This window comes from Xenopus tropicalis, chromosome 7, assembly GCF_000004195.4.
Source record: "Xenopus tropicalis strain Nigerian chromosome 7, UCB_Xtro_10.0, whole genome shotgun sequence".
NCBI classification, from domain to species: Eukaryota; Metazoa; Chordata; class Amphibia; order Anura; family Pipidae; genus Xenopus; species Xenopus tropicalis.
The window spans coordinates 42,442,645-42,468,097 of NC_030683.2; the positions used below are offsets into that span (position 1 = coordinate 42,442,645).

Sequence of the window (25,453 nt, forward strand, 5' to 3'; positions counted from 1 at the left end):
GTACATTGGGTGCAGGAACAATTTTTTCTCATTAGCAGTCTACATTTAATTAAAGCACTTCATTTTATACAAACACAGACAGAATTAACACAAAGGTTACATATCTCCGTCACTATGTCTTTTTGTGACCTCTAACAAGGTCATAGTTACATGCTGCAATCTTATCAGGATGGACTTTTATATCATTGGCAGATCACATGCAGACAGCAGCTTTGCTGTACAGTATAAAAGGAACTGGCACTTAGTGGCTTTATAGCTGTTATCTGGTTTCCTTTCCCTGTGAAGTTTACAGGTGAGTAAACAAGGCATTACTACATTAAATTGTATTGCTTCAACTTTTTATTTTATATTTATAGGTCCGCATAAATGCTAAGTTTGTATGTTTATTTCTAGCTTATTTATTTAAATAGGTAAAAGTGGTTTTAAAATATCATTTAAATCCAAAATAATGTTCTCCTTAATAATGAACTTTTCACTATACATTAATTACATATTTTCAGTGGCTTTAAAGTTATTTGTAAATGTAACTGCTACTAAAAGCAGTATCTGTCTGCCCCTTTCTAACTTGTTCCCTGATGGTTCTGGTTCTGAGGGACTGCTGCAAATTTGCTTGCCTCTGCATTTTATGCTATTTTCTTGCAGTGGCTTGAGCATAATCTAAATATGTATCTCTCGGACTGCTCTTTAATTAAAGTGAGTTGTGAATGCCTTAACTGAGGCATTTTATAGATATTGTTTTGGATTATGCCTATTCAGCCAAATATGGATTTGGTTCAGTATTCAGCCATCACCATTACAGGTGTGAACTTTCATCCCATAAATTAAAAGACCTGCTCTGTGATATCAGTCATGTGTGGACATAATAATCCAGTGTGCTTCTGTGAGCAACTGGGCTAATGTAGGGCAACTTCGAGTGGGCTCAGACACACCTCTATCCCTGCCTCACTAAGGAAAAATAAAACAAAGACACCAGTAAAACTCTATTTTCCCCTGGTGTTCCTCTTGCCCTCTCCATTTTGGAGATGTGACCGCTAGACCATGCATATTTTGCAATGTAGTTGTATTCTTCCCTGAATTTTACTGATGGATCTTAGGATAATCTTTCATAGCACTAACTATCTGACATCTGTCTCAGTGCTTCTTTGGGGTACATAAGCTTAGGTCCTAAAACATTTTTGCTGTGTGGTTTAGTAACTTGTTTCTTTTAATTATAAGGCAAAAGCAACTCTATTAAAAAGGTTACAGGGTTTACAGCACCAGATTTTTAATTTAAGTGACATGAAATCACAACACAAAAGAGAGATTTATTTATCATGGTTACATGGTTAATTTGTTGAAACATGTTCATCTGCTCAAAAGGCCCTTTTAGGAACTGTTGGTCCAGGGAGAATGAAACAAATAAACAAAAATAAAACACTTGTAGCATCTGCCAATGTTGCTTCAAGAGGAAAAATCCTTCCTGGCTCAAAAGTGGCAATTACAAATTTTCCCTGCTTGATAATTGCACCCCTGATTAAATTAATTAACATTGTGGCAATCATCTTCCCTTGGCTGCTGTCCTACATTTTAAATATACAAAATGTCTGCCTTCAAACAAGGCACCAAACCAAAAGAATATTGTAGTTCTGCGGAACAAGTATATGGCAATACAAATGAGCCTGATCTAGTTTAAAGCCAAAACTAAGGTTATATTTATAAAATCATCTTCCGTGTTTAGTTGATGAAAAGTTATGTGATTTTAAGGATTCGGTTTAGCTAGGCACAAATTTAGCCAAATCCGAACCCTGCTGAAAAGGCCGAATCTTGGCCAATACTGGATCAAATCCTAAATTTGGTGCATCCCTAATTAGAAGTTAAAACATGTCAATGGAGAGCAGTAAAATTTTCCTCTGGTAAATTGTGGTCACATTTTGAATTTAAATTGCTTTTAAACCAAACTGTAGTATTTATTCTTTCTTCAATATTCTCATTGTTGATATGTTTTCATTTATTTCATGCTCACGGGTAAAGCCACATTGATGCCCTTTTAAGTTCAGTATTTTCATTTTTAAAATAATGTGGCAAAAGCATCTTTTTCTAACTTCCTTTTTTCTAACAGCTACAACAGATATCTGTGTCTGCAGCTGGAGACAATGTGTAAACATATGCACCATAAACAAAAAGTTGCCAAAGCTTCCATATAGCTTACCTTAAAGAATCTAATTGAACTGGAGAGGTGTATTATATGGTGACGCAGTTCAGTTTCTAATTAAATCTCTGTGCAGTAACTGTTAAAGCAATAAGTCTCCATTAGGACATGTACTTAAGAGAAGGCTTACGCAAGGTGAACAGATATGACTTTTATCTTTTTGGCACGGATACTATGGCTCCATATTACCACCTCTCAGGCCACCCACTGAGACTGTGACATTGTAAAATGCCATTGTTTGCAATATAGCACAAGTGGGACTCCATTATTTATATATGTACTCACAGCTTTGCAGCTCTTATTGAACCAATCTCTAGGGCTGCATTTTCTATATAGGTACCCAAGGCCCATATCAATGTTGGCAGCAAATGTGGAGCAGCCCACAGGATGTCTATTTAAAAAAAATAAAAATCCCATTTTTTTTAAATTGCAGTTGTAAAATCTGGCACCTGAGCTAAAGGGGGCCCCGATCAGGAAGGAGACAGACATGGCCAAGGTGGCACTGGGTATTCATCTGGGGCTGGGTAGACCCCGGTGTGCAGCCCCTCAGTTTTACTTAGCTGGCTCAGAGTGGGTCAGTGGTAGCATTTCCACCTGGCTGGGATTTTACCAATCTAGTTGATGTTGCCAATGTTTTAAATACAGGGAAAGATGAAAAAAGTAAGGCCAGTAATTTTTTTCTATAAAGGGAGGCAACCCATGGGTGACATTGCTAGTGCAAAAATCACATTTACTCTAAGCCATGGGCTAAAAAAAAGGCTAATTTTCAGCTAAAATGTAAAAACTAAGGGACTACTCCAAGGTTCTCATTCTTTCCTCATAGCTAAAACCACCACCACAGGTGCAAATATTTCACTAGGGGTAGAACCAGCATCACTAAAGTTTGGACATTCCTGTTTTAAGGGTTAGAGGGTATATTTTATTAGATTAAGTACAATAAAAACCTCCTGAGAGAATGAGACTACACTTGTTTACACATAGATTAGAAATAAAAGCTCGCATGAAAGAGCTTTGGCACCGCCGCACCCCCAAATCCTGTCCTGCTCGGCCCTACATAGGGAGGGTAGGCGGGGTTGCCCCTCTCGCATCCCTTAATTAAAGCTTTAGGAGGTGCCGCCTGAAAGGAGCTACGGGTGAGCGCTTTATATGAGACTAGAGGAAGGGAAATGTAGAACTAATGTCAATCCGCACTGCCATAGAAGGCTGACAGTTCACATCAGCTTTATGTATATAGCACTGCTATACAGAGCTGAACTCGCCAGGAAACCTAGTTCCAAGTATTTGCTCAGAGAAAGCTGATGGGGCGGTAACTAGAGGCAAGGTGCTACTGTTAATGTGTATCACTCCTCTGCTGCACAGGGGAAACGTCATTGTTAGGTAACCTGTACCCCCTATTCATTTAATAATGCAGGAATCCATAGTGCCACGGTGGCGTAGGGAATATTTGAAATTATAGCGACAGGCCGGTTCCTAATACAAACGCAGGCAACAGTATGCCATGTTCTTATACGCTACAGGCACGAATATTTTCTTTTGTATCTAATGTGTAGTGTCTGCGACTGGGAGGCTTTTATCCGTGGCCATGATACATAGTTATTTAAAAGGTAACGATAGGCTACTAGTCTGTGACACATCAAATCAACATGCCCGGCCTGCTTTTCTATGTGTCGCGCAACAAATGCTCGCTCTTTGCCTTCTTTCAGTCACTGCGTAGCAGTGCGCATGCGCGTCGGTTGCGGCATCGCAGCTGAAGAGGAAAAGTCAGCAGATTGCTGGTGCCCAATGACAGGGGACGGAATGTTGCGCTACCAAATTCCCGTCGGCCAATAGAATTAAGGGGCTCTTCTGGAATAAATGAATAGGTATTTTCACCGTTTCAATCTCTTCGTCGTCGGAACTGAAGGCTGGTGCGACTGTATGCGTGATCAGATGCGTGCGGCAGCGTTCAATTCCTGAACAGATTGGACTTCATTAGAATTAAATTGGAGAGACTAAGCCGTTCCTGCCTTCTAATTGATACACTCCCCTAAGTGCTGCAAAGTGCTCCCATCTTCCCAGCAAAGCTGCAGTAGCACCAGGATCCCTGCAGGCGAGAGGTATCCGTTCTGCACTGATTGCGTTGGCACTGGGCATATTACTTATACAGGTATGGGATCTGTTACCAGGAATGCTTGGGACCTAGGGCTCTCCGCATAAGGGGGCCTTTCTGTAATTTGGATCACCAAACCATAAAAAAAGCCATAAGGAATATTTTGCCACCAGCATTGAGTTATTGCCGATTTAGTTGCCTTCAAGTACAAGGTACTGTTTTATATTGCAAATAGTAAGCAAATCAGTAATTACTATTTATTATTTGCTTGAGTAGGCCTCTATGGGACATGCCAATGCCCTATTTTAGAGCTTCTCTGGATAAGGGGTTCATGGATAAGAGATAGAATAGATGTCAAATGCAGTGGCACCAGTAGAAGCAGAAAAAAACCTATTTGCATTTTCATCATTTTGACAGTTTATTTGTGATAGTTTTCCCAAGCAGCAAGGCTGACATTTGGCAAAACATAGGTGAAGGTGGCTGCTTTTTATTAGCTCATTTAAGCAATGTTGCCAGAAAGATAAGGAGGTACTGGCATGATGTATCATCCTTGCATATGAAACCTCTTTGCTTATGTCTCTTTTTCTCTGGCTCCCTGTAACTCTTTGTCTGTCATCCATGTCTCTATTTCAGGACTGCCCATTCTGCAGCCCTGTATTAGTTGCTGAACTGCTAGTGCCAGCAGGAATTTTGGAAGTTTCTGTTCAGCAACTAATAGGGGGGGCAGATGTTAGATATTAAATGTTTTAGTTAAAATGGTTGCATGGAGTTATATTACTGGAAACAAGCATGGTGCACTGCCTTATGTACTATACTGCGTTTGTTCTGTTTTATTTTCTGTCATATGAGGAACAAAACTGTTGGTGTATGGGTTATGGATATTGTGCACACAAATAATTTAATATTTTGTCTGTAGACTCATTTAGTTCTTTTTATAAGCTTCTATCCATGTACTGTGCACTTTGGATTTGAGTGAAGTATATAGAGCCTATGGCACAGATTTATAAAAGAGATTTTAAGCTATGATATATTCTGTGAAAGTTTAGCTGTACATTTACTCTCTTTCCCTCTCTTTTGCATTTTTCATATATGCGTATTAGAGACCATGTTAGACAGAGACACAGGCCTTTGTTCATAGAATGACTACACAAGATTGCTGTGTTGCAGTTATTGCAGCAGTTCTTGGAAGTGCTGTGATGCAGCTCAGTGCGTGGGGCTCCCTGCATTCACTGTTCAACCCAACTCAATAAATCCAGTCATATTTTTCAAGGATTTTTTATTGCAGAAATTGTTTATTGCTGCTGACTTTGAATATAATACAAGCTTTGGTCTGCACTCTTACAATGCCAAACAAAGGTTCTTTGTTATTCCCAACAATTACTGTGCTCTAATTTGTTGAAAGGATAGATTACAGGACATTACCTTTGTGGACACTTGTACATGGTCCATTTTTTCATCTTTTATGCGTTAATGTTCATATAAGTATGTATTTGTTTAAAGGCCGGTTAAACCCATGCACCTTTATAGCACAAGTATGATGTATGCATTGGCTGCTTAACAATTCCAGTCATATGCCAGCAGTATGCTTCTTTTTGTAGGGTGCTCCCTTTTTTTTAACCACCAGCAAAGCAGATAAGTTTTGAGGTACCTGGACCTCCATGGTGCCCAGTGGGCATATGTAAACAGTGAAAAGATCCCCTTTTGTTGTCATAGTGTGAGGACGAACACTGGGAACCAAGAACAGTGAAGGGCTATATTTTGGAGGGCCATAATTACGCTTTACAGAACAGGTATGCAACCTTTTAAGCATGTGCCAGCTCTATGAAATATATTTCCAATTGTGGCTCACTGGCAAGAGCAGAGAACATTTTTTATTCCACATTTAGCACCTATACTAGATGTGGGCCCTGTATAAATGTGGAAGGTGGCTAATACACACATACTTCACTCCCTCTTTTAATTGTATTGTTTTCAACTCATCTAGCCCTGTTATTTCCTTCGTATTTCCTCAAACCAGCCTTCTTTGCATTGTTCTCTATTTGTCCAACCTCCTTCCCTCCTGCCTGTAGAGTTGAATGGGAATCTGCACAGCTTATCTGTTATCTGCTACATAACCTGTGCCTTTTCAACCTTTTTCCAGTTTGAATGGCTGCCGCCTTGGTTACACAGCAGCTTTGTTTGAATAAACTGTAGTAAGGTTTCTGAACCAAACTTAATACTTTTACCAATGCAGGGCAATAGTACGTGATGTATTAATTAATTTGATAGACTAATTTTTTGTGTTACTGGTCTTTTAATCTTTGTCAGACCTTTCCCATTAGCCATTATCTTTAGTGGCCTGTGTTGATATTGAAAGCATATATTGTGGGGATTAAAAGGGGTGGAGCTTGTAGGTAGGGTTATTGTGGTTTTTGAGTAGTGGTTGGGGCTGATCAGGGGTGTGACCATGCATGCAAACTGAAGATTTTTTTCATTGGTACCCCTTTTTATTTTTCCTCAGGGTCCACCACCAGTGGACCAGTGATCAGTTGATCATTTATTGTTGTCCTATAGGGGGAGGGCCCTGCTGTCTTTGAAGTATGGGGCCCGATGATTTCTGATAGTGGCCCTGGGAGCACCGATGCAGGGTTATTGAAGAGATGGTGGGAGATTCAGACTGTGTGTAAATCTCCATCTATAAATGGACTCTTTGGCTCCACCATGTCTCTCATGTCTTCAGTAGCCTCAGACCTTGGTCAAAACAATGACATTGTTTTGACCAAGTAGAATTTCTCTGCCACACACACTTAAAACTTACTCAAAATTAGTCTCCTGCCCCACTCAATGGCACCGGTCATTTATTCTTTACCCTCGCTTGATGCTCGTTTAAAAACTAATGCTGTGCTTGGACTTCATTTATTCTCTAGCTTCTCTCCCTCTGAATTGCGATTCTGCATGGTTGAGGTGTCCTGGATGTGGCCAAAAAAAATCACCCGTATGTGGTTTCCAGGAGGTTGATGCCTCTGATCCCTCCTTATATTTCATACCTATTACATCACCTATTGATTAGTGAAGTGGCTTGCTTGACTACTTAAGAAATCTGTCATTTTCCTTTGTGTATCAGGTTAAACGTAGGTTTGTTAACCTTATGTATAAAAGTTATTATTATCACCATTACTTCTAATAATAGTTATTTTTCATTACCCGGTGGCAGGTGTCATGCAAACCAGCAAGACTGAGCTTAGAGGTATTGGCAGGAACACCTCCGCGGCTTGTTTACAGAGCACTTTAGAATTAAATAGGGAAGCATAAAAATAACAATTGCATTTAAAAAAAAAAAGCTTTGCTGGCATAGAGGAGTAAACCTAATTTATTTCTTTTGGAAAAGGTATTAAAAGAGTAAAATAGTGTCATGTGAATACATTTTATCCATGATTAAGTATTTTATTGATTTGAAAATTATTTCTTTTATTTCTGTACAGTTACTTTGGTGCTGTTCTTACATGACAAGGTCCCTTTTGTTTATAGTGCTGCTCCAGCAGAACTGCACTGCAATCTGTTTTTTAAAAGAGCAAACAGATCTTTCTTATAGTTAGTTTTGAAATTTGACTTGGGGGTTAGGCATATTCTTAGTTTCTCTGGTGCCCTCAGCTATGTGACACCTGCATTGCTAAAAATGGTTCCTAGTTGTAAATATGAAAATAGCACTTAATAGTAAAACACGGCCACGGCTCCTCCAGAAACAATAGCTTATATGAAAGCAGTTGCATTGTGAAGTGGTTCTCAGCGTGGGATCAGGCACAATGATTGGGCTGCCTACACACAAATATTACTAAAATATACACAAAAGTAAACTAAAAATACTTTTATTGGTTCAAGAATACAATTTAAAAATCATAAATGAATTATTTAAAAAATGAAAGTGTATTAAAGTAATTAAAATATAATGTAGTTTTGATCTGCACTGGTAAAAGTTGTGTGTTTGCTTCAGAAACACTACTATAGCTTAAAGGAACAGTAACACCAAAAAATGAAAGAGCTTTAAAGTAATAAAAATATAATGCACTGTTGCCCTGCACTGGTAAAACTGGTGTGTTTGCTACAGTAACACTACTATAATGTATATAATAAGCTGCTGTGTAGCCATGGGGGCAGCCATTCAAGCTGGAAAAAAGGAGAAAAGGCACAGGTTACATAGCAGATAACAGATAAGATCTGTAGAATACAATAGTGTTTTATCTGTTATCTGCCTGTGCCTTTTCTCCTTTGAATGGCTGCCCCCCTGGCTACATAGCAGCTTATTTATATAAATTATAGTAGACTTTCTGAAGTAAACACACAACTTTTACCAGTGCAGGGCAGCAGCACATTATATTTTAGTTACTTTTATACACTTTCATTTTTTGGTGTTACTGTTCCTTTAATTAAACAAAGCTGCTGTGTAACCATGGGGGTAGCTGATTAGATTGATATAGGGCTCTTCTGCAAAATATCATTGGATTTTACACAGCGTATCTGTTATCTGCTGTGTAACCTGTGCCTTTTTTCTTTTATCCAGCTTGAGTGGTTGCCCCCATGGCTACACAGCAACTTTGTTTATATAAACTATAGAAAACTTTCTGAAGCAAACGTACAACTTTTACCTTACAAAAGTACATTATATTTTAATTACTTTAAAACCTTTTTTTTTGTGTGTGTGTTACTGCTCCTTTTACCTTTCCCTTTACCGCAGTAAAATAGCTTAAATCTGGTCAACAACAGGTCCGTTGGCTCGTTAAGACCATATATACAGATCACAAGTGGTTACAGTAAATAGCTCATGTATGAAAACACAATTACACAATTAACAGTTTGTACAGTAAATTCTATAAATACTCTACTCAACTTCCAAGCCCATGGTATGCGTTTGTCCTACACCTGACTAGTAGCTTTCTGAATAAGAAGTCTTTCAAGTTTCTTTGTGAAGGTGATCAAGTTACTTTATTGTGACAAAACAGAAGTACACACAACATTTCAGGGTAATGGAAACTGTAATTTTATGCCTCACTTTTGGACCTAGGGAATGCATTTAAAGGAATACTGGGAAAACCTTTTTTTAAACAAACACATCAGTTAATAGAGCTTCTCCAGCAGAATCCTGCATTGTAATCTGTATTTCTAAAGCACAACCAATGTTTTATATTTAATTTTGACATTTCACATAGGGCTAGCCATATTCTTCATTTCCCAGGGTGCCACAGCCATGTGACCTGTGCTCTGATAAACTTCAATTGCTCTTTACTGATCTCATGATTGGATCTTGCTTTCTACTGTGTGGCCCCCATGTCATGGTATCATTATGAGGGCCTGGGGAAACTGGACCGTAATGGAACGTTGGTATGTTTTTTTCAGAAGCCACTCATAGGATTTTCATACCTTCCCAATAGATATCTGATTTGTGGACATTTTTTTATTCCATTATATCCCATTAAAGTAATGTGACGTTAAAGCTCTGGGCAAAACATTTTTTTTTTTGATAGTTGATAGTAGTGTTTTGAGTAATCAAATTTGAATATCAGTTACTTTGAATTTTTTCTTGATAAATTAAATTGGTTCAGGAGGTCAGTACTATAATGACTTTTAATAATATAAATTGTTGTATAGCATATAAAAATCAGTCTCTGTATTTCCCCACTGAATAGCTTTATGCTTTATATGTAAATGTTATCTTGCATTTTATCTTATTAAGTTCCATTTTTTTTTATTTTCAGACCCTACAAAAATGACTTTCAGGGGCAGTCAGACTGTGTCAACAGTAATGGAAAGTCCTTCCATAATACAGGATGAAATTGGGGCTGACAGAGTCATGACAGATGACATATTTGATACTACATACATTAAGAAAGTGGATTTTAAGCCACCCATCAAACTGGTTTGGAGGAATGTAATCCTGATGGCTCTGCTGCACTTTGGAGCATTTTATGGACTGTTTATGATACCTGCTGCAAAGCCCATCACTTTGGCATGGGGTAAGAATTTTTTTTTTTAATAAGAGAATTAATACTGTCCAGGCACAATTACATAGGGAGAAATCTGCAGTACAGCTGAATCCTATAGGAACCGGTCAGCAACAACTTTTAGGCAAATATGTCCACTTGTAATAACAGAAGCTAAAATCTGATTGGTTGCTCTTGTTACACATTTGCTCCTCCTTATCAGGAGAACAGTGGGTGTTGCTTAATATAATGCTGCCCTTACATTGTATGGCATAACATATCCCTTGTCACAAGATTATTCATTTTAAACTGTCTGGCTGCATTTTTATAAATCAGATTTAAATACTCAGAGAAACAAATGAAAATATATTGAATTATTTGGGAACACAAACCTCATTTGGAAAAACATGTTAACATAGCTATAAGTCAGGAGTTACTAAAGCATTACAGCATGTTACCAGTAGCCCAGAAGGTCATAAAGTCACAGATAATAAAGAAGCAACTTTTTTCTAGCTAACACAATGTATTATATGGGGATTTTGATTGTTCAGCACATTATCTTACTAATTCAATTATTTGGCCTTTCCTGAACTAATGAGAAAGCAGTTCTAGGGGACGAGGAAAGCATTTATTAACCATGTTGCTGCTCACTGACCTCTTTAGTAAATGTTAAAAAAAACACTGGCTGCCAGTTTATAAGAGTATCTATGCTTTTCCAGAAATAAGTAATTTAATGGTCACTATACAATACAATACAACTATTAAGCTGACCACACACATTCAAATTCTTTTGACAAACGTTCGGATATCGAACTAAAAGTAACAAATCGGAGGATGTTCTGAACTTAAAATAATTGGCAGACAACAATTGTACAATACATACAAAACCTGTCTACTTGACTAAACAACCAATTGCCATGGTACGATTGCCATGGAACTTTGGGAACAATAATTTGGAGCCCACACACGTTTTATGCGATTATATCAGTGGTATGGCGTGTATCTTTAATTTGGCCACCATAGCAGGTTAGAGCACAGTTAGTTTACAGGGTAGAAAAGTGCATTATAATCTCCAGGATTTTTACTTACCTGCTGTTGACCTGGACAGCCCAGATTTAGCAGATGCCCAGTTTTGTGTATCTGAGTTTATAGGTCTAAAAACAAACATGGAAAATGATTACAGCCACGCTTCCTGCACTCAGGCTGTATAGCCCAGAAGCGTGATAACTAAATATTGAGCTGTTGGACATACTGTTTGCTTTTAATAGCTCTCTGATTGTGGATTTTGAGGCCTCTGCATAGGTTCTGTGCAGTTTAGAAAAGAGCTGGGTCTGTGATGCACCTTTGGGAGCTGTGAGACATTGAGCTACTGTAATGGTCCATAAGGCTGGCTGGTATTTAAAGTAAAATATGCCTAAGTCCATTCACTGGTGATGATGATTTCACAAACAGTTTTGTTTTATGTTTTGTAGAACTTAGGTAAGTGTATGTTGATATTCCACATATTAAGTGAGTCCATCTTCATTGGTCCAGATTTAGCATTAACAAAATTTGTCAACCTTACAATGGGAGGAAGCGTTATGGGAAGCAGAGTGAAGCTAAAAACTTCTTTTGGCCTCACTAACCCTATAGAATCGATTAATTATGAGTTAGTGTAAAACATTTTTTTTTTTAAAAGATAATTTAATGATGTTTTCATGAACATAACATTTCAGACTGTGTGCTGTTTTATAGAGTCGGATTGCTTGAGTCAGCTACACCATTTTCTGCCTGCTTATTACATTCTGAGATAAATCTGTGACCCTCACAAGAAGGGTTTAGGATTACATAGAAGCTGTGTAATTCAGCCCATTGTAAACATCCTTTCTTGGAACTTGTCCTTGGGAAACAGGGCTGCTGTTAAAAGACAAGTCTTAATTATTGGTGGGTGCACCCCCCCCCCCATGATGGTCTAGCCCTCTTCCTTGAAAAATGTACCAGGCTATGCGCCTAACAGATTGGCACCCCCCACTGTCAAGAATTTCTCTGCTATTAAATCGGATTTTACACATCAGATTAATGGCTTTTTTAATTGTTTAACCTATATTTAGCAAAAATCCAGACTGCAGGGTTTATCCTGAGGATTTTCTGTCACCTGCACCCAAAGCAGCAACACTGATCTGTGCGCAACATTCAAGATGACTCTTGTGCTTTATTGTTTATAGTTGTGTTTATCTGCAGTTGTTTGCTGATCAGACACCAGATACTACTGTATGTGTGAGATTTTGTAAAGGCCTCTGGGGTCCAGATTTTTCTACCAAAGCTCCTGTTTTAGGGAATGGATACTACAAAATACAGCTGTTACTGAATGGTGATTAAAAATGTAATTTTGCAAATTTGCAATTTATTTATAAGCCATTCATGTATTAATAATATATATATATATATATATATATATATATATTAGCTTGTTTTAAGACACTGTACAGTTTCCTTTGCTAAACTATTACTATTTGCTGCCTGAACCATATTTGCTTCCTTACTAGGGTCAATTTTGTTTCTTTTCCTACAGCAATTCTGTGCTTCATGTTGAGTGCTCTTGGGGTGACAGCTGGTGCACATCGTCTCTGGAGTCATCGTTCCTATAAGGCCAAACTTCCCCTTAGGATATTTTTGGCAGTTGTAAACTCTATGGCTTTTCAGGTAGGAGGTGTATTATTATTTTGTCCCTATCCAACAAAAACCCAGATTATTTTAATTTTCTTGCTCAGATTTGTTTATCCGTGAACCTGTTTAACCAAGGGTAGTAAATAAGTAGCAGTGTGCTGGTTATATTGTAATATATCTCTGTAGGCAGGGGTGTTTTGTCCCCTAGTGCCGCCCTGATTGCTAGTGCAGAGAGTTTTACTTTAATTTCCATTGAGAAAAAAAAATCTTAAAGATGAAGTAAATTTAAGGGATTGCTGCATTCTGATGCACCTGGGTTCAGGCTGACACATATATATTGACTTACTACTTACTTTGCTAAAGATGTGTGCCATATAGCTCCTGGGAGTGCAAATCCTTTATATGGAAAGGTTACTTCTTTGATGCTGTATCTAAACTGTTGTAAGTTACTTTGAGATGTGGGACTATACTATAAAAGAGCCTAGTCCTATGGGTGCCAAACAGTCTTTATCTCAAATTTATTTATACTTTTCTTTCCAAATTGTAGAATGACATTTATGAATGGGCACGAGATCACCGTGTTCATCACAAATACTCTGAAACTGATGCTGATCCACATAACGCTGTGAGAGGTTTCTTCTTTTCGCACATTGGTTGGCTTCTCATGCGCAAGCACCCCGATGTCATAGAAAAAGGGAAGAAGCTTGATCTAAGTGATCTCAAAGCAGATAAAGTGGTCATGTTCCAAAGGAGGTGAGTCTTAAAGGGTTTTTTTTCCAGTTTCACAGTTCACTTTGCCTGTAGCACAACACAGGTATAACAAATTCTACTAGAACAAACGGGCTTTACTAAACTGATAAAAGAGCATCTGCACCTGGCCCTCAGTTTATGAATCACCTAGAACTGAACTCTCAGTTCAATTAGCTGGAAGAGATGTTTGACATTTTTTTAATGTCTATATTTTTGTTTTACTTTAATTTCCATTGGATAAAAAAAGCTCTTAAGTAAACCTTTTTATTTTTTCTTGTCTTTAAAATAATTCTATAAGGCCCCTGAATAACATACTTTTCTGACTGCACTCAGTTGCATGTAGATTCTGTATCACAAGCCTCACAACTTCGTGGTTTAGCGTGAAGCTCTGCTCACTTGTCTTTGCTGAGCTCTCTTTCTCTCTCTGACTGAGCAGACAGTCGAAGTGATATCTACTGCCCGGCAGGAACATTGAATTGTTTATATCATCAAATCATCTCTTACCAACTCTCTCCAGCATTAAGGACCAAGTGCAAAGACCACAAATACGGTCTTTGTATTGGGCCCACTAGTATAGGAGCTATATTGAACTAAATCAGTTTCCCATAGCAACCGTTCAAAGCCAGGAGAATATAAACAGGCTGATACTGTGTTTAATATCAATTACATTTACAAATAATTTTAAAACTATTGAAAATGAATATTTAATATGTATTGGAAAGTTTCTTAGAATTACATTTTCCTTTGCAGTGCAAAAACAGATTTTGGGCCCAGGGCATCTTTCAGTTGTTCAGTTTCATGATGTGGCCATGGAAACTATGGAAGTCTATTTAGTCTCTAAGATTCAACAGCAGTATATATATATATTACAGCGTAATATGATATAATTTTAGGTAGGGAATGAGGTACTACCTTCTGTAAAAGGAAATTAACTTTGACCAGTGAGTTTGATGACCATATACTGAGCCCTGTGACACAATTGACATTGCTAAGTGTCAAATATAAATAACCACATTTACAGACTAATCATGTCTTTAACAATTTCATGCCATAATGTTATCATCCTAATGTTCCTCCAACTATCTCATTTAAACAAAACATGTTTTTAGTGCCTAGAATGTACAGCTGGCAATTATTATGCCTCACATCCCCTGTCTCTTTTCTCTTTCCTGTATTAGGATGGATTACATGCATTCTAAGCAAAATGTGCATGCTGTCATGCACTGGGTGGTTATATAATACAGTGCACCCTGGCAATAAATAGCTCAGAATCAATCTCTGTTACCAAGTTTCAGCCTGTTATCTGGCAGAATGCTCTTTGTAAGACAGAAGCCTCCTTCCTGTAGATCCAACCCAAATATGAGCAGCTGTGATGTACGTGCTTTGTTAGTGTACAGTACATTATACCTTTTAATGGTGAAACAGTAAAGGGCACTGGTGTACACATTTGGGTACTAGATGACATAGGTACTTATCTCTTCTGCTTATTTAATTTAATGACCAGTGCCCTGGCAGATGCACCCAGTACAGTATTTAAAGCAATGGTACTTTTTGACTGCTCCTCTGATGCAAAATGTCAGGGGTCAAAATGCCCCTGTCTACCTGACTCAAGTGAGTTTTTGCATCATGGTGCTTGCAATTGAACAGAATTATTTGTTGATATTGGTTTCCATTGTTAACAGTTTTTGGAATCTTCTTATGTATCAACCCTGAACAAAGGTTGTGCCAAACTGTAGAGCTATGGGACCTGTTATCCAGACCTGGGATCATTCTGTAATTTGGATCTCCATATCTTGTCTAGTAAATAAAACATTTAAAGGAGAACTATACCCCCCCGGCTATAAAAGCCCCCTTAACTAGCACTGCCTTGACCTCCGTCACCTCTCCCTTATGGCATAGTTTCTAACTTTAACAACTATCCCTATAGCTAACCCCAACCTAAAATAGCAGAGTAGAGTAGCTGCATACCTGGCTGACATCTTTGCAAATGAACACACTTCGGTTTCTTGCGCATGCGCAGTTGGTGGTAACAGGAAATTTAAATTATTTGATTAAAATGATGTTTGTGGGAGATACATACCCATCATTTGGAGCTATCTAGGCAAAAGGTTTCCAGATTCCATACCTGTATCACAATACTGGAAGACATTTCTAACAGTACTTTGAGAAGTGCTGAACCTTTTTAATTTCCTTTTTTTTTAGCAGTTTCTAAAGTGGAATTATCACTGCTGAAAGTATTGTGTTATACTCTAGGTCTTCTCTTTAGTAATTATTATGCTTAGTTTTATAACAGTCTGGTTATTTTTGTTGCTGTGTGGGGGGTTTTGTTTGAAACAAAGATGCTGTTTTTCTCAAGAGAATAATAGAATTGAGGGCTGTTGCCTGATCCTTAATTTAAAAGATGCTGAAGAATAAAGCTTTCATTTATAATCTCTAGCAATCATCTTTAGAGCCAGCAGATACCATGTGATCTATATTTGGCTTTCTTTCCTTAAAGGAGCAGCTAACACTGACATTTTTACCAAGCAAAAAAAACTGTAATTTTAGCTGAAATGAAAATACTTTGGATATATTATGTACATTTTTGACCATGATAAGTTTGCATAAAAAGAGCACATATATACGATCAATTAATGATGCTGTTAAAATCTTGTGTTTATTCCTTGCTTGCTCAACCACACTTGGCTCAGTTATAAATTCCTTAGCAAACTTTAATATATTTTAAAGCATGCTGGCAGCCACAGTCCATAAACATCAGGGTTGTATTCTTAAAGCAATATTGCTTTAATATTTCCGCCTACCTCTCCAGGGCAGGCAATGAGACTTCCTCCATCCTATATAAATTTAGATCCATGTTATTTGTCCCTGCACCTGGAGCCAGAACTGAGGAGCATTAAAGTCAAATTTGAATGTAGAGCTGTATGTGGCAGCTACCATGACATTCTGGTTTAATTGTGCAGGCTCCTGGTTTCAAGATATGGGGAGCAGCATCATCCTGGGGGTTCCTTTGCTATATTTGGGAAAAGAAACGGGGTGGGGCAGTGCAGGGTACCCCTGAATAAAATTTTACCTTAGTTCTCCTTTAGCACAGTTTTTCTATCACAGACCAAAAAAACAAAGATGTCCTCCATGATAAAATACTTTCTGTATGGAAGATAGCAATATGATAACCTATAAGTATACTCACCAGCACCAATTTTTCAAACTGATGCAATTTTGTTTTCTTTTTTAGAAATTATAAGCTTTCTATACTGGTGATGTGTTTCATACTCCCCACTGTGATTCCATGGTACTTCTGGGACGAGTCTTTCTCCGTTGCCTTCTATGTTCCTTGTCTCTTACGTTACGCACTAGTGCTCAATGCAACATGGCTGGTGAATAGCGCAGCTCATATGTATGGAAACCGACCTTATGACCAAACCATCAATCCCAGAGAGAACCCATTAGTCGCTATTGGAGCCATAGGTATGTCTGTCTTTTTATCCCCTCAAGAAATATAACACAAATCAGTTCTATTATTTTGATATTTATTTTTAAGTAGGTGACCAGAGCAAACTCCATCAGCTGTAATTTAATTTTATTTTTAGAGTTCAGTGAAAGATATGTGGAATGATTTGTTATTTATTCTTGTATGTTATTTTATCTTTTTTTATGTCACCTTAGAGGCTATGGTATAGTGGCATATTTTCAGTCAGTGATCTTTTGTTCAGAGCTAAATAAAGGGCAGCCTAAGGCAGTGTTCAGTAGCAATCAAATAGCTTATGTGCCATTGCTCTAGTAATGCTGTGATGACATCTGGCAATTTTTATAACTTCATGGTCTGAGCTTGGAGCTAAAAGTCTGGATTTATGCAGCACTTTCACTGAAAAGAAGCAGTGACCTAATGCTCATTTGACATAACATTTCTGAGCACCTTATGCCTACATTTTTGAGAGCAAAATGGTTGCTTCTAAGAGATTAAATACAGTATACAGTGCAAGAATTTGACATGTTTCTTGTGCACAACATAAGGTAAATTCAGGGACAGGTATAGAAAACACAGCTAGAAGGGTTGTGATATTTGTAATTGATTAAAAAGCATGCTTTTACTTGAAGTGTGCCTGGAAGTGATCTTTTGACATTAGCACTTATTACCTTGTCTATTTATCTTCAGGAGAATCCACCATAGTTTATAAGGTTTAGAAATTCCTGCCACCTGTCTAACCACACCTGCAGGGTTGTTCCATTGACAAATACCTAAGTCAGATGTAATAAGAGTGACATATCAAATCTAATAAGGGTAGATATCTTTGGGTCAACCCAGAGGAGTTCCTTCATGCATAGTGAAAAATGAAGAATAATCAGAAGCATGTGCACCAAGAAGTGAAACATATTCTTTATAGTCTTTGAACTGACAGCTGTCTTGTTACAATATGTAAAAGATGCCAGTTGCAAGATCAATACTACTAAAATACTTTTAATCTATTTTATTGTATCTGCCCATATGTGAATGTTGGCACATTTTCTGGCAAATGAGTGTTAGAATAGCAATTATATTACAGTTGTGATCTCAAGCACCTGTTTCTTTAGCTGGAAGTCCACTATTAGCTTCTCCCTCTTAAAGTGATACTGACACTAAAATACTACTCTTCAGAATGTGAATATACAATATAGAGTTACCTATAGGTCATGCTGATTGATTTTTTCTGATAGGGCTTTTGTAAGTAATTACTACTTGAAGTTTCCAAACATGACTGTCTCTTCCCAACCTGTCAGTTAAAGCTTCTAATGCTAAAGGCTTACTGCTGCACAAATATGGCTGCCCCCTCATAGAGAAACAGGGGGGATCAGGCAAATATTTTTAAGGCAAAATTATAAATAGCATGCAAAGACAATGTTATGATAGGTGTGAAAAAAGGTTTCATTTCTAGTGTCAGAATCACTTTAATCTGTTGTGTTGCTTACTAGGCAGAAATGTTCTGCTAAAAATTTCAGTTTATTGCAGTAGAACCTTTAGGGATTATACAATTACACACACTGGTAAAAACAGAAGGTAAAAGTGGCCTATATATCAAACTCCAAGCATACCCACAACTGAAGGCCCTCATGCAACAGAATGAAATTTTTGTTGAGCAATAACTACAGGTACACAGAAATGAGGTGATCAAATTCCTCCATTTTCTCAAACACAACAGCTTATTTGTGCTAATTTTAAACGAACAGTAACACCAAAATAAAAAAGTGTATTCCAAATTAATTTGCCATGCAGTGTACTCCTACACTGGAGTGTATGTTAAAGAACACAAATGGTAAGGGCAAATGCATGTATTTAAATGCTGTTCACAAAGGTGCTTGAATCACTGCATATTCCTTGCTTATTGCACTTAAAGAGATACTGACAGCAGAAATTAAATCATTTTTTACATCTATCATAACAAGAACTTTATAATTTTGCCATAAAAGTATTTGCCTGATGCATTTACTTTACCTGTCTGATCCCCCGTGTTCCTCTATGAGGGGGCGGCCATATTTGTCTGTTAGCATTAGAAGCTATAAGTGACAGGCTGAGAAGGGACAGTCAGGTTTGCAAAACAGTCGGGTTTATGAACTTCAAGTAACGATTACTTACAACACCAGACCTGTCAGCGAAAAACCGTCAACACGACCTATAGGTAGCTTTTTATGTATATTCATATTTTGAAAGACAGTTTTTTCGTGTCAGTATCACTTTAAGGAATCACACAACAATCTTATTGCTGGTTCTGCATGTATAGTTTACCAGTGTGGATTTTGCAGATGAACCCTATAGCATTGAGTTGTGGGGGAAACACTGCATTATATATTGACAAAGGATATAAATGTTCTATTTAAGTAACATATTGAATTCTTTTTTTTGTTTGTTTCTTACACAGGAGAAGGCTTTCATAACTACCATCACACATTCCCTTTTGACTATTCTACCAGTGAATTTGGTCTAAAGTTCAACATTACCACTGGCTTTATTGACCTTATGTGCCTGTTAGGCCTGGCTAATGACTGCAAGAGGGTATCCAAGGAGACCATAATGGCTCGAAAGAAGCGCACTGGTGACGGGAGCCACAGGAGTGGCTGAAGAGAAGGGATTTTTAGTCAAATATTAACAAAAGGCTGAGAGGAGATGTTAATTGTGATTATTTTAATACAACCCAGCACAGTGTTCTTTTTAATTACTTAAAGTAATTATAACTCCATGTTTAATGGCTCATCCCTTGTTCCATTTGCCTTCCTTTACATATGTTGTTCTAAAAAACACATGTTTAGTTTGCTTTTTTGGATACTTTCTGTACTGTATAGCTATTTATATTGCTCTTCATTTCTCAGCTGGTGAGTCGGTCTGTCACAAGACCCCCACCTTGTGTAAATGTCTTAAGCACTGACCAAAACTCCAGCTCTCTCTTCAGAGGTATTTGACTGTACTCAGGCTCTCTGAAACAGAATGAAATCTAATAAGTGGACAACTTTCAAGTGCCATTTTTAACAGTTTGTACATAAAGGGAAAAAAGCAAAAGAAGTTTTTTTTTTTGGTTTGCGTATTCATATGATTTACTCTAACAATTAAAATAGAGTGCATTTTAGGCAGTTTATTTTCCAACTGGCAATTTTTTGAGCCATTGGTTGTACTAACACCGATGAGATGAGTTTGCATTGACTGCAGTTGGGGGAATTAAAACAGTTCATAGTGACAAAGGCAGTGCTCTATGTATGTTGTAGCTTGTAGTTCTATGGATGGTAGAAAATGCTTTCAAGGTGCCTACAGCTGCCTGAAAACATTTTTCTGCCCACAGAAGATAAAATGCCCAAGCCACACAAATAAATAAAGCATATTCTGATTCCATTGGCTGTCACATAAAACCTTGGTGGTTATCAAGTCAGATATGACTTTTTGCTGCAGAACTTACTTGTCATCCGCAGCTACCAGCCAGAAATGTAGGTTTCATAATAGGGTAAAAATGGGAAAATTTCTGAGGGAAAATACTGTGAACAATACATATATATATTCATAATATGCATGGTGTGTTCCCCCACCTGGTATCATATTGTAGGTTAGGTGGAGGAAGTGCTAGTTTCTTTGACACAGTTCCCCACTGTATGGGTTTGATTGACTTTTTATTTTATTTTTTATTTTGTGAACAAATGACAGAAAGTGTAAAAGCTTATGGAGCTGTGTTCTGGTTATCAGATCTACATTTGGGCTTGATAGAAATGTAGTGTATATTATAAATCTAAAAAAATCTGCATTTATTGGCCTGCATTATACTAGGAATTGTATAGTGGCCCTTTTTCATATGCCTGGAATATATGTATTGAGGCTTTAGTTACCCTTTCCGGCATACATGCACAATTACTGTAATGATTTTTTACATTATTAGTAAATGTGGCATGGTCCCCTGTTTATTTTATTACTAAATATTTTTAAATAGGCTTATAGATTTACACAGCTTTATTTTTATTTTGGACTCGTTGCCCCACACATACTATGTTTTGGTACCTGCAGCACAGGGTTATATGTAGGAACAAAGGAATTGAACCTGACTTCCAGCTGCTGTCAGCTAAAATTTCCTTCAAACTTTACTCTACCAAGGGATTGTGGGAATTGTAGTTAAACTCAGCTGGGGGTTACAGGTCACTGTGAGGAACAAAAGTATAAGCGCCATTGTAAATGCTGCGACATTGTTGCCTTTTGATATACTGTAGTCATATTTTAATGTACTGTAAATCTCTGTGTATTTGAGGGATAATGTAAATTGCACAAGTTTATATCCAAAATGTTCCTTGGACTGGAAAACTGTGCATAGGCATCCTACAGCTTAGCCTATTATATATATCAGGCAGTGTCTATGTAAATAATGCTTAGCAAAGTCTGGTCATGGCCAATATAAGTAAGAAATACAGTGCATGAAACAAACTATTGCAGGTATAGTCTTTGTAGAGTATTTACTGATGCATACTCATGTAGACTAATTGAAGCTTTCGTCATGAGTAACATTTCTTTATAAAGAGCTAAATCGCCCTCATTGCCTGCTGTACAAATCATATGTAAGCGTTTGTACAAGTGTTTCTCCAAGCTCTTTGAAACATTTGCCCACATTTCCAAGCAATGGTTAGTTATAGGACAAAAGCTTGCATGAGAATTTTAGGAAATTGCCTAGCAGACAATGACAGCAATTTGCCTTCCCCATTCTACTAAAAATGAGCACCAAAGTGTAGGGCAAAATAAACCAAAGGGCATTAGAATTAAATTAGGAGTTTAATCAGTGGTTTCAGATATTTTGGCTGATCTAAGCAAAGGGCGGGGTGGGGATGGGTATTAAATGCAAAAACAGCCTCTTTATAGTATTTCCCTCAAAATGAGCACTCTTGGAACCCCATACCCTCACACCACAATTTAGCTTTATTTACTAGCAATCCCCAGTCCTTTTGTTCCAGTTACTGAACAGCCAATATACTATGGTTTCTTTTTATTAAATATTATGATGTTTGGATGTAACGAGTGAGTAATGTTGTAAATTGCTGTAAGATATTTATAGAATAAAAATTTGGTTTGCACCGTTTTGAGGAGAATTAGCAGTGAAATAAAATTGCCTTAAAGCTTATATTAATTGAATGGATGGCCAAGAATGGAATCCATTGTATAACAGAGCAGCACTTACACTGCATTCAGAGAACAAAAAAAGATTGCAGTTCTTGGTTTTACTCACGTAGTTCCCCACTTGCTTTTATATTATATATTTAAATATGAACGGAAGCACTTAGACATTAAGCACTTATTTGGAATTTTGTTAGTTTATATTTGAATGTGTAAACTTGAATCAGTTATTTGTAATTGTTAATTATTTCTGTATATAAGCAGAAGTAATTGGTAGTACTTTTCTGGCCATGTAATATATGGAAGGCTAAAATACTCTTGTCATATCAAAATTACCCAAATGGATCTGAAGGTGATACCATAAGCTATGGCACACAGGAACTTTAATACAATAGGGATTATGGTAAATATCTTACTGTCTATAGTCACAAGCCAAGGGCTAATGACCAGAGGTGATTTTGCCCATTGCTATAAAGGAAATGCAGTGCTATAGTCTTTAATGGCCTAACGAATACATAATGACTGCAAGCAGCATACTAACTACCCATCACTTCATATATTTGATATTCTTTTCAGTAGAGCAGAGTTTAATTAAGCAGTTTAACAATGATTGTACCTCGTCTTGGATGTGTTGCAGTAAGTTCCCCAAGTTTATCTACACTTGGCATTTACTTTTTACATATTACAGTGCCAGGGCTCCCTGCTTCCCTAGCACAGCATTGGAGCTTTGTGCATTGCCCTGTTTTGCACAGAACCTGTGACGCTTGATAGCTGGGAGTATTAAATCCTTGTTTAGTTAGCCCATAACGGTATCACTTTTGTATCATTGGCTGGATTTTTCATATAGCAAGAGTGTTAAGCTTTTAAATATATATTATAGGCCATAAATATGATTATTTTAACCAAACAATTGTGTTTTGTTAAAGTTAAATGCCAAATAAAGTATAAACAGACAAACTGTTTTTTGTTGTGTTACTGACAGATAGTGACTTGCTATTTTTCTGATTGATTACTCCATGATGAGTAAAAAGAATGCAGGCCCAAAAAATATATTTTTAAAATAATTAGCAAAAACCATTTAGGCTGGGTGATTAATAATAATATTAACCAGTTTTTAGTGTAGTTGCCATATGGACAGGTGGGGCCCCATACACCTACCTGGCCATGCCCTTGACTCACCCAAATCTCCCCCCAACATCTGTTCAAACCCAACCATTTCTTGTCGGTCCAGAACCCCAGGCACCTAACAGATATATACAGAAAGAAATCGCCAGCGCTCGGTCTAACCCACGCTGTAGTGTTGACCAGCTGCTAGAAACACACTAGTGTGCCAGCGCTCGGTCTAACCCACAATCTGGAGTTAACCAGCTGCTATAAACGACAAAAAGCCATTAATTATACACAAAGAGAAAGAAAGTTTGCCAGCACTTAGTTTGCCTTTAAAAATAATTTTTACAAAAAATGAGGTGTTAGTACCACACTTTGGCCAAAATATGTAAGCTCACATGCCACGTCAAGGCCCCTCATTGTACGTGAGTCCTACACTGTCTAATGACTTTGACCTAACAGATATAGAACCTGTCCCCCACAATGTCAGTGCTAAATAATGTGATTTAGTAAAATTTAAATAGTCCAGTTTTGCAAGCTTTAGTTAAGTTTGCCCACATCTCGTATTCCATAGCAACTAATGAGATGTTTATCATTGGCTGATTAGTCAATTCAACCTGCTAATTGGTTGCTATGGGTTACTAGCCAAGCAGCAAACTGGGAGGGTTTTTTTTTTACCTTTGAGTAAACTAGTATGATGTAGAGAGTAATATTTTAATACAATTTGCAGTTGGTCTTCATTTTTTATTATTTGTGGTTATTTGATTATTTCACTTTTTGTTCAGCAACTCTCCAGTTTGGAGTTTCAGCAGTTATCTAGTTGCTAGGGTCCAAATTACCTTAGGAACCAGGGAGTGGTTTGAATGAGAAACTGATATATTTATAGGAGAAGACCTGAATAAAAAAATAATCAACAATAACAATAAAATTGTAGCCTCACAGAGCTAGAGATTTTTGGCTGCTGGGGTCAGTGACCCCTAATTTGAAGGCTGGAAGAAGGCCCACAATTAAAAAAACTATAAAAAAAGAAATAATGAAGACCAATGCCTTAACTGAATAAAAAGTAAATACACTTGACAAGAATGTTATATTTTGAGTGCATTTTAATGACAGTGATCATAGAGTTCTTTGAAAGGTTTTTAAGTTTAGTTTTGGTATGATGTAGGCTGTGGTATTCTGAGACGTGTGCAGTTGGTCTTTGTTTTTCAGTATTTATTGAAAAAAGTTTTGTTTTTGTGCTGTGGGCTTTGGAATTTTAGCAGCTGTTTGCTAGTGCTTATGTCCCTTAGCAACCAGGGTATGAATTGAAGATAAATAGGGGAGGTCCTTAATAGAAAGGCAAGTAATAGCAAAATAGGAATAGCATTAAAATGTAGGCTTGTGGGGATTAGCATGTTTATTGATGGGGTAAGTGATTAAACTTTAAATTGCTTGATGAAATGATGTAAAATAAGAAGGCAAATAATTAAACAAAAACTTGAAAATTAAGACTAATTAAAAGTTGCTTAGAATAGGTAAATCTTTATATTCTTCCCCAAATATGCTAACTGGACTTTAGGCAGCCCTTCTAACCTTTTCTTTGGGCCAAACCCACAGTTAAATAACCACTGCTCTACGGTTATAGTCTACGAAATAATTTGCAACATCCAGCTCCTTGGCACCTTAGAAAGGCACTTTAGGGGTCACAAATAGCCTTTGGCTCCTAAAGTATTTAAAGGGGCCACTAACTTCCTTCTCCACTAAAAATATTTTGCTATTTTTTAATGCAGAAAAAAAGGTTGATAGGTTGCTTTTATCACTTTTTAGAAATGTAAATTACAAAATGAATTAGAAGCACCAAGTGAGAACTCGGCAAGGAAGGGTGCTTTGAATACTGTTAAGGGAACAAAAATGAAATGGTAATTTATATTTAATTGCCTGCGTAAAGATTGAGGAATTTTTTTTTTCAATTTAAGTTTACATTGGGACAGAAGGCATAAAATTGCCTTTATATTGCTTGCTAAAGGGATAGCAGCTTTTGTTAAACTAAACGCTGGAAGCTAGTTAAGTGATGGTGTGCATCAGGTTGGGCTACATTGGGTTAAACAATCTAGCTCTTATTTTCGATCCAAATG

General features: G+C 37.2%; 1 protein-coding gene across 3 annotated transcripts; it reads left to right on the forward strand.

Moving 5' to 3' along the window:
- The first annotated feature begins 272 nt into the window (after positions 1-272).
- Positions 273-23,189, forward strand: scd (stearoyl-CoA desaturase (delta-9-desaturase)). Of its 3 annotated transcripts, none has more exon segments than NM_001032329.1 (6): positions 273-292; positions 10,007-10,264; positions 12,783-12,913; positions 13,425-13,630; positions 16,860-17,092; positions 19,519-22,197. In NM_001032329.1, coding segments are annotated over 5 exon segments (1,017 nt in total). In that variant the 5' UTR covers positions 273-292; positions 10,007-10,017; the 3' UTR covers positions 19,719-22,197.
- Positions 23,190-25,453: the final 2,264 nt, after the last annotated feature.

What these genes read in the sequence shown, in the direction of transcription:
- scd (XM_031905122.1), top strand. Translation starts at nt 10,018, where the DNA reads ATGACTTTCAGGGGCAGTCAGACTGTGTCAACAGTAATGGAAAGTCCT. An exon ending in GTGGTCATGTTCCAAAGGAG is followed by an intron (nt 13,631 to 16,859) that starts GTGAGTCTTAAA and finishes TTTCTTTTTTAG; the next exon opens with AAATTATAAGCTTTCTATAC. An exon ending in AGTCGCTATTGGAGCCATAG is followed by an intron (nt 17,093 to 19,518) that starts GTATGTCTGTCT and finishes TTTCTTACACAG; the next exon opens with GAGAAGGCTTTCATAACTAC.